At 32.8% G+C, this 21,855-nt stretch overlaps 1 protein-coding gene across 2 annotated transcripts in view; it reads right to left on the reverse strand.

Annotated features, from left to right (window-relative positions):
* The window catches only part of LOC126974111 (fos-related antigen 2), a 101,162-nt gene that overhangs the window by 14,420 nt on the left and 64,887 nt on the right, over window positions 1-21,855 (reverse strand). For both annotated transcript variants that reach the window (XM_050821530.1, XM_050821529.1), the window contains exons 2-3: window positions 6,927-7,372; window positions 2,551-2,640 (exon numbers count right to left, since the gene is read on the reverse strand). In XM_050821530.1, coding sequence (XP_050677487.1) covers window positions 2,551-2,640; window positions 6,927-7,190 — 354 coding nt within the window. In that variant the 5' untranslated portion in view covers window positions 7,191-7,372. The remainder of the gene's footprint in view (window positions 1-2,550; window positions 2,641-6,926; window positions 7,373-21,855) is intronic.

Raw genomic sequence — 21,855 nt, forward strand, 5'->3', positions numbered from 1 at the left:
ACTTGGATGAATGGACAAAAGTTAAATTAATTTGAATTTGTATAGCTTAGATCATTTATATGTCTAGACATACTGTGACAGCTGTGAAAACGTTGAAATCAAATTTAAGTTGACAGTTAACCTCTATTTTGAGCAATGCACGCACACTAACACAAAGTGTCATACAAATGGCGAGTGTAAGATGTAGCTTGTCACGCACACTAAACTAATATTACTGGTCTGTTCTCATCGGCTGTTTAGCATCAAGAGGTTCTATGTAAACATATAAATTATCTAAGATGTTAGGTCGTAACATTAAAAAAAAACAATATCTTTCTAAATGTATACTTAAAAATAATTTATATACAATAATAGGCCGACAACGCTCCTGTGATTCCTCTTGTGTTGCAAGAGAATGTGGGCGGCGGTGATCACTTAACATCAGGTGACCCGTACGGTCGTTTGTCCATTTATATGGGCTTAGTTAGAACTATGATGGAATCACTTCTTTCAATGCAATTTTTTTATTGGATTTTAGACCACGAGTGTCACATTATGTTAAGTATTCAACGTTACAAATGCGAGGATTTAATTGTTTTCCTTTTTTTGAAATAATCTTTATATATATAATTCTTGTGTGTGTATGTCACTGAACTCCTCCTAGACGGCTGGACCGATTTTATTGAAACTTTCTGTGTGTCTTCAGGTGGATTCGAGAATAGTTTAGATTCACAATTGAACTACCTCCTGAACAGCTGGACCGATTTTGATGAGATTTTTGTGTGTTCCAGTGAATTTGAGATTGATGTGTGTCTTCGGGTGGATTCAAGAATGGTTTAGATTCCCAATTAAACTAACTCCTAAACGGCTGGACCGATTTTGATGACTTTTTGTTTGTTTCAGTGAATTTGAGATTGGTTTAGATTCTCAATTACGTCCATATAATATAATTCTCCTGCTCATGTGTATGTTAGTGAACTCCTCCTAACGGCTGGACAGATTTTTCAAATTTAAGACGTGTGTACAGGACAACGTCTGTTGGGTCCACTAGTATAATAATAAAATAAAATAAAATAAGCGCACTTGTATAGACAGTTTATTTGTGCCTGAAATAAGTTTCTAGAAAACGCACTGTTTTTGAACACTATAATTCTAGATGAGTTATAAATTACAAGTTCCTCATTACATAGCCACATGAATAAGTAATAATTGTGCACACAAGGTAAATAATTATCATCACTGTTGCACTAATGTATATATTTTTCTCACACATAACATCCGCTTATTGTCCATTATTTATAGCAAAAAATAGCAATAACCATTGTAATTATCATCATTGGAATTAATTAATCGAAGAACCATCCATTTATGATTGAAGATGAATAATATGAAAAAATAAATAAAATGTATTAGCTTTTTAAAAATTTGAATTAGTTGTATTTTAAAAGTGGCACCATTAACAGCATTTTCATTAACTATGCCTGTTGCCAAGCAAAGCAGTAAAGGAAAATGCTTAGGACCAAGCACTTAACAATAGTTTTTTACCCGTTGGAAGCCACGGTGGGTATCAAACTGTTGCCCTTTTCTGGGCTTTAAGGGTGGATTAAGTAGTGAAATTGTTAGGTTAATGATGCTTATCTCATAATTAGATGATTCAAGATGGAAGAAAAGAGTTACGGAATGGATACAATGGGAAGGCTCTAGACAAAGAGGGAGATAAAAGGAAAGAAAGAAAGAGTTGGACTGGACTGGATGAGAAGATCCAGATATACAGCGTATTGGAAAGGTTTAGGCCTTTGCAGTAGAGGTAACTACTACTTAATTTATTTATTATAGTTGATTTAGTACTTATTAATATTAAATTTATAGTTAATTTAATAACTAAGTTAATTTTAAGTTATTCTTTTGTATAAATTGGAAAGTAGTAGAAATAAAGGCTTATTTATTTTTATATTTTATTTTATCATCTTTTAATAATATCATAAAAATAATGATAACATCTTATGTCTCGAGATGATGAGTCTAATTGTGATGACGTTGAAATTGGGGCGTTTTCAATATTACAAAGCGCAGGGCGTATCTTGCTTGACTCATTACTTCTTCTCATAAATGAAATATATACTAGTACCAATGGAGATCTTTGTTAGGCATCTAATCTGCTTCATAGGCGGACGTATACCACTAGATTATCGAGTTAGTTTATTGTGGGAACTTATGATGGCCATTCACAATAATATTATCAATAGGTATGTATAAATATAATATGTAATTAAACATCGCCAACATATTTTTATGAGCTATTCCACAATACATAGTCCTTATAGTAAGTAAAGGTCCTTAAAGTATTATTAGCATTCTTATCTCTATATTTATTTAATTTAATATGAATAACAGAAAATTTTACAGCAAAATTATGTAGAAATTTTAATCATCCCCTTAAAAAATATTAGTCAACATCAACTTCACTTTAAAACCGTCTTCCGGCTGATGATGATGATGAAGCCAAATCTAAATGCGCCAAACACCTTTGTTAAAACAAACATAATCTTTAAATGATAAATTCGTTAGTACCTTTTGGATACTCGGCGGAGTGCCTGAGGCTGGTGAGGTGGCAGAGGATCCGTTTGACATCGAAGAGTTGGAGTCATTTCCGCTGATGCTCTGAAAATATTGACAGAACCTTTTTATAATTATTAACATACCTACATTCACGGACGAGTGAAAAAAGAATGACTCCGCGCCGTGATATTAGCAAGTGAAGCACCTTTATTTACGTGTGTGAGGTTACGGGGGATACTAGTTACACAATTTTTCTCTGTCAAATAGTCGTATATGGCCACAAATGCTTATATAGTATCTTTTTTACAACTTTTCACAACGCACGACGGCATTTTTAAAATATTTTATTGACACGCAAACTGATCTGTCACAGACGATGGGAATTCTCATAATGGCGGCCAATCGGCTTGCAATAGTGTGAGTACACACTCATCGCGTGGGGTTATTTACACGTTTACCGGCTTGTTTTGGTGCTTCACTGTTACGTAAGGTGACGTGGAGTCCTTCTTTTTTTAATCGTCCGTGACCTACGTTATGAAAAAGTTCAAGGTCTGGGTTGCTGTAAGAAATAGTTAAACGGTTAAGATTAAAATTAAATAGTTGGCATATTCTTGAGAGAAGATTGAATGAGTTAGGCGTTATGTAACGAAAATCTTTAATTATTTATTACTCTTATTTCAGAGTTTATCGATTCAGTAGCTCCTGAGGATGCCCCGAGTAGAGGCGCAACATGTCAAAATGGATTAAGCAGCCTTCTTATTAGCAACTAATCTGGTCGTTCAGTCGAGAGTTTAGCGGGAGCCGAGTCTTCATAGAAGATGCGTTTAGAGTTAGGTGGGACACTGTTGCATTCTGCATGTAGGCTAACATACTAAGTGGTATAAACACTACAGATTTTTAGTTATTCATAACATTAAAATAACAAGAATGTTCTTGGCTGTCCTTACTATCACCGGCGGGCAATTTTTGCAATGAGACAGTTTTTGGTGCAAACATAAAAACACGAGCGCGCTAACGGTTCCGTATTAAATTAAAAGATCATCTAAGTTTATTGTGTTTCAAAATTGTGGTTTTGAATAGGATTAATCTTTTTCTGGGTATCCTAAAACAGTGATGTCACTAATATCGATTTACTAATAGTTAATATAATTAGAATGGAAATAAAGAAAATGTAAATTGTATTATTGATATTCATTGTTGGTCTTAACTTCATAATAGGTTGATTACTATTTGAGAATATTTCAGCACTGTATATAATTATAAGCCTTTTCAGTGAGTTTTTATTATTAATACCACAGAGTAGGCACTGATACTAATTAAATATTTTTTATAAAAGTAACACGCAATTTCACGTGATCATAAAGTTATATTTTCATTGTAATGCTTCTATGTCATTCAAAAATAAAACTCGTTGAAACTGAATTTCGTTTCAATAAATATAGTTTAGTATTCAATAAATATGGTAATATCAGTCTAGTATTCGTACATTTAAGTAAATCTGCTTAATTTATGTAAATAGATTTATTTATTGTATGTAAATAGAACTAGTGTAAATGGTATCTTAATTCTAGCGTAACTAGATTCTTGTTAAAATATTTGTAAGGCCCATTTGGCTAAAACAGGAATATAACTAAAATATTTTAGTTGCAAGAAGAGATATCGTCTGAAGAGCTTGTAGAAACCCTTTGTCCTCAAGATAGGAATAAAAAATTAACGAGGTTGAATTGGAGAAAAATTTTTCATAGTAATAATACCTAGCCTCCCGTAGAACGAAAAGATAATAGTAGGAAGAACATACTGTTTTTTTTATTTTATTATTAATTATATTTGAGAACTGATTAAAATAGAGAGTCTGAGAGATATAACGAGGTTCACGATAGTAAATCGCATTTAAAGTAGATGCGTCCCTAATAAGTATTATCTATAAAAAATATTTCAAACTTAATTTAAAATAACACAATTGAAGACTGTTGAAAAATTCTATAAGAACTTCATTCGTTGGGCATATTTAACAGCAGGTAACATTAATTGAATATGTTTAATTTGAAACAAAAATTAGGCTGGCAGATGAGTTTAAACTATATTTGAAGCGGAAAAACGCCAAATAGTGTAAGAAAAATAAAAGTTTCAGAGACATTAAGCTAAATCTAGAGAAATATTTAAATCAGAGAACAGTAAAATTTGCATGCAATAACTAGTTTGTATTAAATCACATTCTAATAACAAAGCTACCAGGCGCCCATTAACACACCCCGGTAATCCATTATGTAAAATGTGTCACATCAGATAACAAAATCATTCCATTGTTTATTGTCATTTCACGCTCTAAATTATTCATCTACGCTATGTTCGATATAAGTTTTATCGCGTTGTTCATTCACAAAACCGATTCCAAATAACTTTACGAATTCACATTAAAGACTTTCAAATCTGTCTCAATTTCTGCATTTTTTTGCATTCCTACAAAAATGAGCTTCTTACGCACTTTGCAAATCAATGTATTGATTATAATATTAAATGTATATTTTATGAGATTATTTTTAACATCATTATAGTTATCAAATTGTAAATAATTTTCCCAGCGGATACTCCATAGGGAGTGCCATTGCGCCTTTCTCTCCCCAAGAGAAGGTCGCCTTAAATGAAGGCTTAGAGGGCACTTGCCCAAAGCCAATCTCAGGTGGTGTTTAGGGGGTAAGGCACTTAGGTTTTTTTTTTGAAAATGAGGGACGAGACGAGCAGAACGTTCAGCTGATGGTAATTGATACGTCCTACCCATTACAATGCAATGCCACTCAAGATTCTTGAAAAACCCAAAAATTCTGCGGCACTACAATTGCGCTCGTCACCATGAGACATAAGATGTTAAGTCTTATTTGCCCAGTAATTTCACTGGCTATGGCGCCCTTCAGACCGAAACACTGTAATGTTTATACATTACTTCACCCTGTTGTGGTACTCATAATCTAGCCGGCTTCCTATGCAGAGGAGCCTTCCGCTGGTGAAAGGTTTTACATGAGTCCAACATAACCAACGCAGACTTAGGCTACGTTGGTATGCATACATGAGTATTCACCACCTCCCCCCCATCATTATCCCAGAGGGAAGCTTTGACTGGGCGCAAAAAAAAATTAAAATATTGTAATCCTATATGGTCGGTTATCACGAACATCTATGAAGGCCCTGTTTAAACATCAATTGTTGATCTTTATTAATAAACATTGTATGCATCTAGGGATACATTTTGGCGCCTGAATGTCTATTGTACAAAAGTATCACAACCGGTAATGCCTAGTTATTCATGTGTAGATGATCACGTGGTATTACGTATTCTTGGCAAACATTCAATAGCTCATTTTGCATTCGACAGAGCGTTTCACTTGACAGACCTAAATGCTTGAAGGATCCTCATCTATTTGTAATTTAAATCAGTAAGGATTTAGAGTTTCCACAAAATGCAAAACATACTGGCAATAATCCTTCGAATAACGGATACAATAGGTGGTTATATAAAGATATTCTTTTATAGTTTGTTTGTCATGATTGGCTATTTAAATGAGTAATATTTAGCCGTGTTATAACTACATAACAGAATTACAATCAAGCACTCTAAAATGTAGGTGTTTATTCAATTAATGCACTTATCTAGACAGTTCTAGGAACTATTTTAAGGTCACTTCCAATTGCTTTGGTACTAAGTGTTTTCAATGCCAAAATAACGCCTAGTCGTGATTTTGCTAACGTTTTTAAAACAATTTGAGAACAAAAATAGTTTCCAATTATTAAAATTCGGCTCAATTAAGAATAATGTTATAAATCTTGTAATGTTACTTAAGTAGTTCCTGTTTCTACAAAGCAATGAGCCAATTATAGTTTTAGTTTAAAATAATTTATATACTTGGAGGATCCAACTGAACTATTTGATGGTTCATAGATGAAAACTGAGCACTACAAAAAACAAGTATTTAGTTAACTATATTAAAATTTATCTGTTTATAGGCCGCACCAATATACGAACCCAATCTAAAAACGTCTTTAAAATACTGAGACACAGTGAATAAAAAATATGACAATAATTTTAGATTTTGTTTAATTGTTGTGGACTTAGATAACTTATACGTCTAGATAGACTGTGACAGACGTGAAAACGTTGAATAAAATTGAGGTTAACAGTTAACCTCTATTATGAGCAATGCACACACACTAACACAAAGTGACATAAAAATCACGAGTGTAAGACGCAGCATATCACGCTCACTAACGTAATAAACCTGACCTGTTTTCATCAGTTGTCTAACAGCAAGAGGCTTTATCTAGACCTACAAATTATCTAAGGTTGTTGTCTAAAAACAAGAATTTCATCAAATAATACCTGATAGCGCACTTACCTTAAAGTTCGAATTCTTGTCATAATTGTACTGGTCTAAAGGGTTTGTCATGGTGATAAGATCATTGACAATCTCAGGCGTTCGTAGAGTTGTCGTTCCGCCATTTTCTGCTGCTAAGAGATTCATCATTGCAGCACTTAGATTTAAATTAACACTTAAAAAATGTCCCGTTTCTCCGTCGTTGCCAACAGCGGCAGTTGGTGATGGTGAAGTATCTTCACATTTGATGGTCGGCACAGCTGAGCTTATGCTCGACGTGTTCATGATATCCTTGTAGGGAGCCAGCTTCACTTCTTTTTGGTACTTTCACAATAAAACTATCTATTAGCATAAGCGTAATACTAAGTAAATATAACCACTATGACTAAATATCACTGAATTTGGTAAACTGGTTCCCAATGGCACTCAAGTCTTTAAATCTTCACTGGTAACGGTTCTTGCGATATCTGCAACAAAAAAAAATTCATTTTCAGTGTCATGTTTTTATTGTTGTAACATTTCATGGTGATAGAAATAAACACTGATTTTAACTGTCATTGTGTTAATATCTGCGACCGATTGAGAAGTGTGATAAACATCATCATTTTATACAAGAAAATGGAAAAAAGAATCAAATATAGACATAATATCATGCAGTTTCATTATGTTCAACTATAATCTTACTGCACCATAATACCGTTTTTAGTAAAATCCATTTCTTGTGTGTTTTTATTATTGAATTAAACGCTTAACTATTTAATTTAGTAATAATTATAGATTTTTATTAATTTTTGCTTCTAAATGTTAAATTATTTTTACTATGAGTCAGCAATGTGCTAATTTAACTCTCACCCATCAAATGAACCGCTTACGACGGAAATATGCAATATGCAATTTATAAAATAATAAAATAATTAAAATAATATTATTATAAAGCTGCAGTGTTTGTTTGTTTGTTTGAACGCGCTAATCTCTGGTACTACTGGTCCGATTTGAATGATTGTTTCAGTGTTGGGTAGTCCATTTATCGAGGAAGGCTACATTTAGGCTATGTTTTTTTTTTTCAAAATTAGGGATCCGTAATAAAATTGCTATTTTGTAACACAAGGTGTAAAATCGAAAACCTATTTTTGAGTGCGCTGCAAAAACTATTGACAATAGAACAAAATGATGTACAGGCTATAATATAGGCAATATTTTATTACTTATAAAACTATCGCGTGAATTATACTTTATATGGCAAAACAACGTTTGCCGGGTCACCTAGTTTATAAAATAAAGTGCTTTGCTTGGTTGGCTCTTCGCAAATTGCTACATTAGCTCAAAAAGCTAAATTCAAATATTTTTATTCAAAATAGGATATAATATAACTTATTGAAAGTCAAAAACTACCACCCATTCGAAAAAGTATGCCTTAGACCCGAGAAGAACGGGCGCAACAAACTTAGCGGGCTTCTTTTTTTAGCTAAAAAGCACAAAAGTGAAATCGCAATTATACGATTAGTGCGGGCCTGTCTTTCGTAAGTATCAGCTGGTTTTTTAATTAGTTATCCGACCATCGCGACCTCGCAGCCAGGATGTTACTCTAATAAAACGTTTTTACAGACGCCAATTGAATGCGAGCCATAAAATTGAAACTAGCTCTTTTTACGACGCGTTTTAACACTCTTCCGCGTGGAATTATATCCATTGTTCGGATGGGCGTGGTAATATGGATTATCACAGCAAGGACACTCGTATCAAGCAATTATTGTGCATAATACCGATGGCTGAGACAACATTGTGTGGAGATTGGGGCCCATTGAACGCGTGCCGTGACCGAAATCACGATTTGTAGCTCTTATTAAAACGGGAGCTAAATTCATTGAGTCCATATTTAGATATGCGACTCGAAAGCTGTCAAACACCTTGACCCAGCTAAGCGGCTCTATCTGTTTATCTCTCATATCTGTCACGTAAATACAATAAAGCACTGGCTCCGAGTAACCTAGTTGCTGAGAATGTTTTATTCTGTATGCGATGAGGATAAAATGCCAAGTTTCTGCAAAACTATTTGCAGTAAATAAAGTCTAAATTGCATGGTTTGGGTGGATTTAGTAAAATATTACTATTTGAACTTATTACCGTATCTTATTCCCGTAAAGCTTGCAAGTTTCATGTTATACTTCTCAAGTGAAAATGCATGTAATGCGTGGTGTAAAGTGGTCACTTATTCCATAAGTTTACTCAGGTTATGTATACGGATGAGCCACGCGGGTATAAAGTAGTATTTTTCAATATAATGCGGTGTAATGACATGGGCAAGAGACACTTTAACATTAGCTGTCAGGGTGATATATTGCCCATATCGCGGTACGCTACGCCTTGTCACTTTGAGATGCGTTACGACCAATGTTGGTATTATGTGAAAATACGCCGCTTACAATCTGATCGTTCTATGTTTATAGCAAGCCAGTAATCGAACCCGTGGACCAGCTCAATAATAGGTACATTTTGTTTCTGTTTCTCTATCAAAATAGCCGCAAGTATTGGCTTGAGGAAAAATAAGCCTTAAATAAACTAGTAAGTAGAAGAGCTTAAAACGACAAAAAACTTGTCCGCAAAAAGTAAGAACTGTTTAAACATTTTACGTAATAGTTGGTACTTGATTCGGTAGCGGTCGGCTGTATTTGTTAAGCAATCCGACATCTGTGTAAACTTAACACTTTTTACTTTACGATCAAATATTGAACACTACAAGGAGAGTCTGTCTGAATTACATTAAGCTGTGTACAATCGGAGGAGAAGGAATATTTTCAGGATTCGTTCCTCATTTGCCCTGCAGAGTTTCGTCTCGCAAAATCATTTTTCGACCTAGACTTTATTCCTATTTCGTCTCGAAAGTAATATTAATGAATCCATTTTCTAAATGTTTCATCTTTTTTTCGAATGGAAAGAATAAATGAAATGTGCACGTCAGTTAGAATGTTTCTTGTGAAATTTTATTTTTCGAATATCACTACATATTATATTATAACACTAGAAATAAGGGATTGCTTGTAACTAATTCTAGTAGGCTTCATAAGATACATAATAGCTTTAAGGGTAAATGTATACACTTCTACAATAAAGTCCCAGCCACTGTTCAGGCATTATCTATAAATAAATTTAAATGTTTTATAAAAAAATGGCTCTGTCGTAAATCCTATTACTCCACTGCTGAATATCTAAATGATCGGACAGCCTGGGACTAGATTGTGATTATTTTATAGCAACTGTACAATATTGTATATTTTCAAAAAAAAGAATGCTGGGAGAGTTTCTTGCGCCGCTTCTTCTCTCTCAGAGCGCCATTTGTTTTCGAAGCGGTAGTAGTATCTAGTAGTATAAGAAAAGAAATTACATCAAAAAGAATTCTAAAGGAATCAATTTTGAGAAAATAAATGCCTTTTATGCCTTTTTATGCCTTTTATTATAAAACAATATTCTCCGCCGCGTCTGTTCACGATACACTCAAAAACTACTAGAGCCGTTATCATTAGAGTTTTTTTTATTATGAACAGAACAACATCTGTCGGTTCAGCTAGCTTGTAATAAAGTTCCTGTTGGTAACCCTAAATAAGACGCCAACTCTACGCAATCAATTTAATTCAACGTAGGTTAGATTTTGCCCTGAAAATTTTGAGTATTTCCAAGCGCAATATAATCTAATTGCGGGAATGAAGAAATGTAAGACGTGACATTGACACTTCATTGAAAATATATAAAAATTGAAACACCAGGATATTTCATCATTATAATCATTCCTCCCTGGTGACATAACTATCAAATAAATATTCTTATTTGTGTCTGTACAACCGGAATCGTTACTAACCACTGTACTAACAGATTGTCTATAAAGTGTATCTCCACTTTTCTGGCTTGTAACTTCGAAACATCAAAATTTACTTAAGAGCAAGAGTCTACTAAAAGAGGAAAACTTAAGAAAGACCTCCAATGAACTCTGGTGTAAGCCAAGACCAACCTATAATCGCTTTAATCGAATTTGATATATTTATTTATTAATAAAAGGTGACAAAGAATTCTCCACCGCGTCACACATTCGTAATTGGCTTGTGCCGTGGTCACATAGGAAAATTAGAAGCCTTTAACCTTCTCAAAGAAAGCGTGGTTATCCGATTACTGACTCGCATAAAATATGAATGAAATTACATATCAAAGTGCCATTTGCGTGGGCTGCAACCAACGTTAATATCCATATAATATGCTAAACTGACTAGTAGGACGTCCGTATCCAAAAAAGGAAAATCGAAAATAAATGTATCCGGCCAAGCTTGCGTGGGTTTGTTTTTGAAAACAAGGTTTGTTGGTGGCTGCAACGTTCTAACGTAACTTCGTTCTTTTGAAGATTATTTAGACATATTGTATTCTGAAAGTTTTTGAAGTTCATTTAGTATTTTGAGTATTAATTTAGTATTATAATTTAAATAAAATACTTTTTTTTAAGGATTACGGCGCCGGACCATATTCGAAGGTATATCGCATTGTCCCTATGGACCATTTTTATCCGAGACTTTTAGCAGCCCTAGCCGAAGGCGAGGGCTGATAGTAATGTCGAGGATAAAATGGTTTTGTGGACGAGTTATAAACTCTGTTTTTCATTTCGATTACAAGGAAATTTGATTAAATAAAACAGTAGTATAACATGGACATTTTAACAATTTTAGCAAATTTGAAGAAATTAATAAACACACGAAAAAACAAGACCTGTTTCCCGCCGCTTTTTTTTTAAATCTGGTTATAATAGATAATTGATATTAGGCTTGGGCTTCAGACCTATACAGCCTACTATTAAATTAATTTTGTAATATATATAGATATTTTTTTAATTTATTAAATACTGTATTTTAATAAAATTTGAATATTTTTTATGTCTTAAAAAATACATGAGGCAAATAAATTAAAGTACTTAAATATTATAAAATAATAAATTCTATCTCTGAACTTTTTATTGTGTTTGGCTGTATGGCACATTTTCTTTGCCTTAATATAGATATATTTATGATATTATTAAATGGGAAAATTGTTATTATTACCAGATTTGATAGTTTCACTAATCAATTTTCAGCAAACGCACGCACACTAACACAAAGTGACATACGTATCGCGAGTATAAGACGTAGCTGTTATGCACACTAAACTAATAAACCTGGCCTGTATTATGCGTTGCCTAACAGCAAGAGATCTATCTAGATAGAAGAATAAATTATCTAAGCATAATATCATATTTTGTCAGACATAACCTCAAAATATTCAAACTGGAATTTATATTTATTTCTAGACTTACTACAATAGTATTCTTAGCGTCAATCTACTAAGGTCTAAGAAATACCAGCTCTGTACCATTACATATTTTTCATACTAATACTCATAAAAAGTTAATAAAAGTTGTATGTAGATTCACCAATATTTCTGTAGATAATTTTAAACAACTACAAAAGAAGTTCCTTAAAATGCTTGTAAATGAAACCACTAAAAATACTTGTAAAGAGACTAACTAGAAATGCTATTTAATGAACTTAAAGTTTTACAGTACATGAGAAGGTTCAATTTTTGTTAATATCGGAACAGTTTGAAAAAAATTCTTACAAAAATCCTATTGCATATAAATAAAATAGTCGTAGCAAAGAAATGTGTATGCTGTCTGTACCTAGAACGCAGAATTATTATGGTGAACGAGCTAGAAGGTTTCTTGTACCAAAACTGTTAAACAGTATGCCTAGGCATATCAGAAATAAGCCCAATACCAAAGTGAGTATAAAAGGAACATTCTAGCTCATTTGCTAAAAAACTGAAAAGAAAGCCGGAGGTAATTATAACATCTATATAACTTTGGGAGCTGTTTCTCTGCCAACAAACTACTATCCAGTTTGGCGGGGGTCTGTATTTTTATTGTACTGTAAATTGAGTGAATAAAGGCTTTTTATTATTATTATTATTATTAAAAATGTAAAGATATTTCAAATCCAATCTCTGGTTGTTAAGTACTCTTAAATAACAAACTGCGTAGAATTCAGTAATCACATTTATTCACCCTTTATATCTCCGTCCCTTTCGATTCAGAAGGAGTTCGATGAAATAGCCAGCGTGTCCTTAAGATGGATATATAAAAGTATGTAACATAATATAACGCTTTCCTCTTTGTCCTCGACTCAACAAGAAATAGGTTACCCAGTTTAGACGCACCCACTTGTCGATTTCATGTTGGTTTAATTGCATTAGTTTTATTATATCGTTAGAAAGTGGTCTCTGTGATGTGGTAAAGCTGGTATTTAAGTATTATTAACGTACTATTTGTTTGTGTTTTGTGAAATTTAAAAGCACTTTATTTAAATTTAAATTGTCGTCCATGAAATAAAATTATTATTCTATCTCTATCTTCGTAAACGTTTTTTTTGCCATATAAATGAAGTACTCTGTGCCCGCTTATTGTTTGAATTGTCATATGTAATGAAATGTCATTGACTAAATTATATTTGTATTGCGATTGTATAGGTATTTCTAAGTAAAAAAAAAATATATGTTCTGGACAAAAATCACTAAAATTTCATATTATACTAAGGGCGGATACGTCCTAACTGGAGTAGGTTTTTAATCACGAGTTACTGCTGCTAATATGTATTTTACCAAGCACTAGCCTAAGAATATTATTAGGTATTATGAGTAAATATTTACACGGACGATTTGAGCGGTATAAGAGCTTCAACAGAGAATAATAAAAGGCTTAAAAAGGCATAAAAGGCATTTATTTTCTCAAAATTGATTCCTATAGAATTATTTTTGATGTCATTTCTAATATACTAGATACTACTACCGCTGCAAATGGCGCTCTGAGAGAGAAGAGGCGGCGCAAGAAACTCTCCCAGCATTCTTTTTTTGCGCTCTTTTCAATAAAAATATACAATATTGTACAGTCATTTCTATCGCTATACAATAATCACAATCTAATCCCAGGCTGTCTGATCATTTAGATATTCAGCAGTAGAGTAATAGGATTTACGACAGAGCCATTTTTTTTATAAAACATTTAAATTTATTTATAGATAATGCCTGAACAGTGGCTGGGACATTATTATAAAAGTGTATACATTTACCCTTAAAGCTATTATTTATCTTATGAAGCCTACTAGAATTAGTCACAAGCAATCCCTTATTTCTAGTGTTATAAAAATGAAAATCACTATTAAGAGCAAAAAGGTAATAGTTGTCTGACCAGAGATTTTACTTGTCACTTATAAGACGAATAAAAACAAACAAGCTGTCAACATATTTGATTTCACTCTTATATCCCACACAATTGACTTGTTATGGCATTTCATGTCACAAGAAGTTAGAAGTTATTCTTTCATTCATGTTACAATATTAGAAGATACAATAGAACATGGCTTTTTGTCTGTTTATAAATTCGTTCACTCTTCGTTCATAACTCACTTTTAAGCCAAATGATAACAATAACGAGTTAAAAACGTTTTAAAAACAGAAACAAAAATATCCAAGGGGTCCTTTTCCGAAACACGCTGCATCATATAGTATAAGTGTTATTCAGATCGGTTCAGTAGTTTTCACCGAACAAAAAAACAGATTTCCATTTATTATTATGTAACAACAGAATATATTGCGATAATTCTATTATTTGTTAAAAATCACACAAAGTATGTGTAGGTGTCCAATTCTACCATTGATGCAGATTTATTGATGACTATAAATTATTGGATGTTTGTAACTCTAAATTAATCTTATAGCCTAAACACATGATCGGAGTTGGTACGGCCAAGCCATCGGACCATATTTGATAGTACGTCGCATTGTCCATCATACAAAAGTATTATTATTACCGTCCGGACTGTACCGAGTACGACGAGTGGGACTAATTGGTGCGAGGCGTCCACCGGACCGTCAGATGGTCATGATACATGTAATAAAGTCGTAAACGTTGTCTGTATATTAAATAATTATTTAAAGCAATTTATTTACGGTGTCTCAACAAAAATGATTCAGTGGTCTAATAATAATTGTAAACGAATCTATGAGAGCTAATTCGCGGGCGTTTGCTCGTAACTATCTGACTTAAATATTTTTTATTTCAATCTACCGTCCATTCCAAAAAATGCCTCGGACTTCACATGAACGGGCGAAGAAGAAACTCAGCGGGTCTGTTTTTCTTTCGGTTCAACCTTTTATTAATTTGAAAAGTTAGGAAAAAGGCCTGATATTTCGATAAATGTCCGGACTTTTAAGTTGATCTCGTTGAGATTTCGTTTTCGTAAAAATAAAATACTTTTTTATATTAGTTAATAATCATTTCTATATTCCATCTACTTAAAAATAAAATCCGGACAAATAATAGAGCCGGACGAAATCCTAGTGTAATGTATTCTAAGTTAATAAAATTATATTACAATAATTAAATTAATTCAATAATTAATAGCCTGGGCAGGACCCTTCCATTCCCACGGTGTGGTTTCATTTAGATATTCAATCCCATTACAGTAAGAAGTTACAATTATTTTGTATTTCAATATCTACAAACTATTTTATCTATACTACCAAAGAATAACTATTTACATTGTTAGAGTACCTACATAATTGCGTTTGGCGCTAGACTTAACTATTAACTAATCCAAACTTCTTTAATGCTATCCCGAATTTTACTTGTTCCCAGGAAGCGTGTTAAATAAACAATTAGGAAGTTTAATACTATAATATCATTGTTGCGAAGCGGACTAAATCGATAATGCATTGCATGGCCATTAAATTAAAAATATAAAATGAATTCGTACCTATACTCCTTAATATTATGTAATTACATTTCAATATTCAACCGATTATCTCAGAAAGTTCCTCAAACCGGTTCAATGTTACTGTAATTTTGTTATTACTTGAGGATACGTATAGTTAAAATATGTTAAACATTAAAACGAACTTAGCAACAGAAGCGCTTGTCCTTGACACTCAGCAGCGGACAAAAAGTATCGGCCGTAATTTCGGCGTGCCGGTGGGTGTGGCAAATGTTCTTTAACACGCACACCACCGTATCTGTGCCATAGAGTTACAATCATTAGACTTTCACACGCCATTAATATTATATTAGTTTGTTCAGAGTATGGGCATGCGTTATCGGAAATACAGTTCATCCCATACTATGCTTTCTTCCACGAACAATGTGGAAGAAAGTTCTTTGACAACCGTACTGTGAAGGGATACTTTTTTTTCATGGAAATAAGGGATGACACGAGCGGGACGTTCAGCTGAAACTCCCTGCCCATTGAAGTGCAGTGCCGCTCAGGATTCTTCAAAAGACCCAAAAATTCTGAGCGCTCTGCGCTCGCAAAAAAAATAAATACATGGACAATGTATTGTAAGTTGTATGCAATATGTATGACTATGAAAACATCAAAATTCTAATCAAGGCGGTGATGGTTCTGACCTGAACTTGTCTCAGAAGCGTTCCGACGATCGACTTTACATACAATCAATATAGCTGCAGTGATAACTTCTTAGCAATGAAATAGACACAATTATATTATTTAAATTATAAGTAGGTACATTGCTAGAACGTAATATCTTTGATACTTCTACAAAGCCACACTAAACGGGTTCGGAGAAGAAAAGCTATCCAACGAAATAGAAAGGGTAAGTATGTGTGGCGAGGAGAGTAAAAGAGAAGGGAGACTTTGCAGTTGTATGTGAAAAAGGCCATACAAATCTGTAATTTTCGCAATTAAATCACAAAAGAGTTAATCAATCAATAGCTAGGCTTGACTAATATAAAGGTATGACTAAGATTAATTAATTATAACAATTAATTTAATAAATTATTTTGTTTTTTTATGTAAAAGTTATATCTCTAAGATGATAAGATCCTGATTTATATAACGCATCATTTTATATCTGCTATATCTTTTTTAGTTGCATTCAGATCTGCTTCTATATATTTTAAATGTATAATGCCAGATTTTGGCGAGACAACACGTCCTGAGGATGCCTCGTGTAGAGGTGAAACACGTGTCGAATTGGTTTAAAGACAAATATTGGCGGAATTAACACCAAAGAAAACTTAAATCATTTGTATAATTATGGATTTCCGCAAAGTAACGCCTAATTCAATAAATTAACTAATGTATATGTATTTTATATTATTATGAGTAGTATTTCTGCATACCGTCTCACAAATGAGTAACGACAAATTAAAGGCCAGTTAATTCATGGCACAAGTGTTAATAATTTTATTGTCACTGTGACCTTCACCTAGTTTATCTTAACAATAAATTATTTATTTATAGGTTTGTGTTTCATTACTAATGTATATTAAAGGAGTATGTTACTGTATTATAATTGTTATTGTCTAAAGCTTTTGTTTTCAGAAATGCACTATCTAAATTTTTTTTAAGATAATTTATATTAAAAATACGATAGTAATATAATAATGCCTTATTGTTATAAAGCAATATATTACTTATGTGTAAAACTATGGAATGCGCAAATGTTTTTGAAAATTTATTTATTTAATTTAAATTTTGCTTTGTTTCTTTTTCAAGTGCAAATTTCTTTGAAGCAAAAACTACTAAACGTATGGTTAGATGGTTTATAGGGTTTATTTATTTTTGTAGATTTTTTCCTTATAAGTACTATAATATTAAATCACAAAGAAATTGGGTAGGGCCTAGTATTTCATATAATGATATGTGTTTAAATATATCTTAATATATATAAATTACGTGACACGTTGTTTGTCCGCGATGGACTCCTAAACTAATGAACGGATTTTAATGGGGATTACTTCATGGAGTGCAGTTTGGTCCAACTAGAGAGATAAGATATATTTTATTTCGATATGAGACCCATATTTGTTTTATTTCCAATATTTGTTTTGTATAGAGATTTCTCGAAATAATTCTTGATGTTATGAAATATTATTGGCAAATTCCTATAAAACTGTATTTTTTTTATTATCTACAGAACAACGTCTGTCGGTTGACCTAGTATATATATATATATATATATCATTTTTAATTTTTAATTTATTTGATACTCACAGACAGTTTGAAATTGATCCTTTAATACTTTGTGTTCGAATCGTAACGTTACATCTCAAATAAAGATTGCATCCGTCTAGAAGTTTGTAAATCTTTGACATTTAATTCGGCGAATCCGCGGCCGGTTCCAATACGTAGGTAGGTATAAAATGTATAACATACACAAATGTATATCTCGCAAAAGGAACAAAGGAAGTTTGGCAGCGTATTGTTCCCTGTCAAGTTGTAGACGAAAAATTTGCATTGTATATTTTGTCCATTAGACGCCTACACGATTTGAGAATTCTTAAGCTTTTTGGTTGCTTTTTGGGGTTCCGATGGGTAGACCAACAGCACTAACTGTGTGTACTAAGATTAATTAATTACAGTAAGACTTCGCTGTTTAACAATTTATGTAGGAGGGTTAATTGGGCATGCAAATTAGTAATAACCGGTGTGCGTTTATGATTACGTACATGATAGAAGTGATAACCTTATTAAGGTGACGTAAATAATGTTAAATACAACACGTTCTATTCTGAATACAAATTCTTTATAATCTAGTTACGACTCTCGTCCCTTGGGTGTCAGGTTACCATACATCCGGCTTAATCCGGACGAGTCCGGACTATTAGACTTTAGTCCGGATTATGTCCGGCTCTGTAACTTATCCGGATTTAATTTTAACTCAGATGGAATATAAAAATACAACTATGTAACAACTAATATCAAATAAGTCATTACTCTTTACGAGAAAAGTAATTTAAACGAGATAAACTTGAAAGTTATAACTTATTTCGGACTTTTATGAAAGGCTTTTTATCAGTACTTCTCAAAATACTAAATGTTAACTGTATTTCGTCTTCTGCTCTTTCCACTTTTTTCATCACAGAAAATATGCGCTCTGTATGCTTATGTACGTCTTTTGCTCCTACTATTGTAACTTACAATCAATGATTTCTAAATAAAATTTGAATAAATTAAAAGGATCAAATTTAATCTCATAAAAGTAATATATTAATTAATAACAGATAAATCATTTAGTAAATTTGTAGTATCTGTATAATAAACCTATCTAACCTTCACCGATTTTATGTCTCTACTATAAATACTGTATTAATGTTCGTCTCGTAGTCACGACTTACGTACCTATCTGTTTTGATATAATTATTAATCATAATAATGAAATACATACATACACAAATAGCCTAGAGGCCAGGAGGTCTTAATCCGATATTAATTCATTAATTTTTTAATATTTATTCGAAGTTTTTGATCAAAGAGTATATTTTAGTTTATAATCGTTGCAGTGGTAGTAAATTTCTCATCTGACGTTTTAAAATCTTTTTTGGCAACAAACAGACATTTTGTTCGAGTATGACACTGACAGAAAACGTAAACAAGCAATGAATTATTTAGAGTTTATAGAAATGCTAAAAAGAAGGAGGCATTGTTATACAATACTATAGACTGAGAATAAACTAACGTATACACGACATGACGCCCGATAACAACAGCCAGCCAATTTTGATTCGTAAATTTTTTTATTTATGAAAATACGGGACGAGCGAGCAGGACGTTCAGCTGATGGTAATTGATACGCCCTGCTCATTACAATGCAGCGCCTATCAAGATTATTGAAAAAACCAAAAATTCTGAGCGGCACTACAACTGCGTTCGTCGCCTTGAGACATAACATGTCAAGTCTCATTTGCCCAGTAATTTCACGAGCTAGGGCGCCCTTCAGACCGAAACATAATAATGTTTACACATTACTGCTTCACGGCAGAAAAAGGCGCCGTTGTGGTAACCATAATCTAACCGGCATCCTGTGCAAAGGAGCCTCCCACTGGTAAAATGTATGCCTTAGTGCTAGTGATTTTATATTCATAATAGTATGGGGCTGATGTCAAACGTGACTGACCGACCAGTCAATCAAAATCGGTTACTAACTACTACTACTTACCTTTTCTATCTTGCTGTATCTCCGTTAAAGATGTTCTCCTCGGTTTATTTGTGTATATTATGGAGGGTAGAGGTAAGGAGACTCATCGGTGTCTATGAAAAAGTTTCCGTCAAAATATATAGAATAGAATAATATTTTGTACTCTTGTTGTAAAAAAAAACGTGAGATAGAAAAGAGAACAATATTGAGTTGACGAATTTCTCCCTGAATTCCCTCAGTTATTTTGAGTTAGTTGGAGCGCATGGGAGGGCTCAGATAACAATCACTTATCGGGAATATTGGGACAGCTTCAGAAGATAAATAGCTATTTACTGACAGTAGAAGGTAATCTATATCTATCTGTAGATAGTATATTTCTAACGGCCGTTAGTAGTACGCTGTTACCCGCTATCTGAGACACTCATGTTCTTAGTGCAGGTATGCATTTGTTTAGGCCTTTGGAGAAGCAAAGAGCACCTTCACCAGATATTACTTACTATAATAAATAATCTATCGCCCGCGGACAGATTAATATATAATAGTTTACATGCAGTTCATGTTATACTTATAAATGTAATAACACCTCAATGAGTAATTATTTAATTAAATCAATAAACTTTTATTAAACCATAAATTAAAATGAACATTCATAATACTACATAGTTGAGTTTCAATATAAATTGAACTCTGCAGTTATTTTCCGCAAGTTTCTTGCTCATGAACAAAGTCAAGGGCGATAAGTTAAATAAGTTTATGTAAATGCGATAATAACTTACCTACAATCTTCCTACAGTGTAATAATCGAATATAAGTGATGCTTAATATTATGCTTAAAATATTAGGCGATATTTTATTTTTATTCTTTTAAACATAAGAGGTATAAAAAGCATTTATTTTCTAAAAAATATTCCTTTAGAATTCTTTTTTGATGTCACTTCTACTATCACCGTTTCGGAAACTAAAAGTTTAATTTTATGTATTGCCTCTATAATAAGACTCAACATGGTGAATACCAAATTTACAAATATTTATATATTGTCAATCTAATTGACTAATTTTTCAGTTATTATAGGATCAGTTTGAATGTATGATTCTTTTTTTATAGGAATTTATAATGGAAAACAAATTGAGTATTCAGCGCTACCTTCTCTGGCTTGATAAAATTAAGACTCTTTCGCCTACTTTATTATATTTTTGAAATAATAGTAAGTAGACATATTTTTATACCAGCTTTTATACCAGTAAGAGGCTCCTTTGCACAGGATGCTGGCTAGATTATGAGTACCACAATGTCGCCTATTTTTTCAGTGAAGCAGTAATGTGTAAGCATTACTGTGTTTCGGTCTGAAGGGCGCCGTAGCTAGTGAAATTACTGGGAAATTGAGGTTTAATATCTTATGTCTCAAGGTGACGAGCACAATTGTAGTGCCGCTCAGAAATTTGGGTTGAAACCAGAGAAATGATTTGAGAAGATAGCTTTCCATGTGAGCGCATTAATATGACGTTTGTACATTCATATTATATAGCATTGAAGGGTTAAGCAGTAGTTAGGTACACCTGTATTACTTTTCATACTTATATTACACTAGCTGATGCCCGCGACTTCATCCTTGTAGATAGAGGGTATTTAAAAATAATAAGCAAGTTTGGGGTTGAAGAATATTTCATATACTAATCAATTTTCGGTTTCCGTTTTCGCTCCCGTTCCCAAAATATTATATGAATCTTATTTCGAGGAAGATTGCTATGGCAAACTAAACCTAATAATAGTATAGTTATAGGTCATCGACGTGAATTTCAGTTTTTTACAAATCACGCGGGAATCATGGATTTTTCTGGAATAAAATGTAGCCTATGTCCATTCCCAAGCTGTACCAAATTTCAGAAAAATAGGTCCGGCGTAAAAGCGTAATTAACAAACTTATATTCACATTTATAATATTACTAGCCA

This window comes from Leptidea sinapis, chromosome 31 (assembly GCF_905404315.1).
Source record: "Leptidea sinapis chromosome 31, ilLepSina1.1, whole genome shotgun sequence".
Classification (NCBI taxonomy): Eukaryota; Metazoa; Arthropoda; class Insecta; order Lepidoptera; family Pieridae; genus Leptidea; species Leptidea sinapis.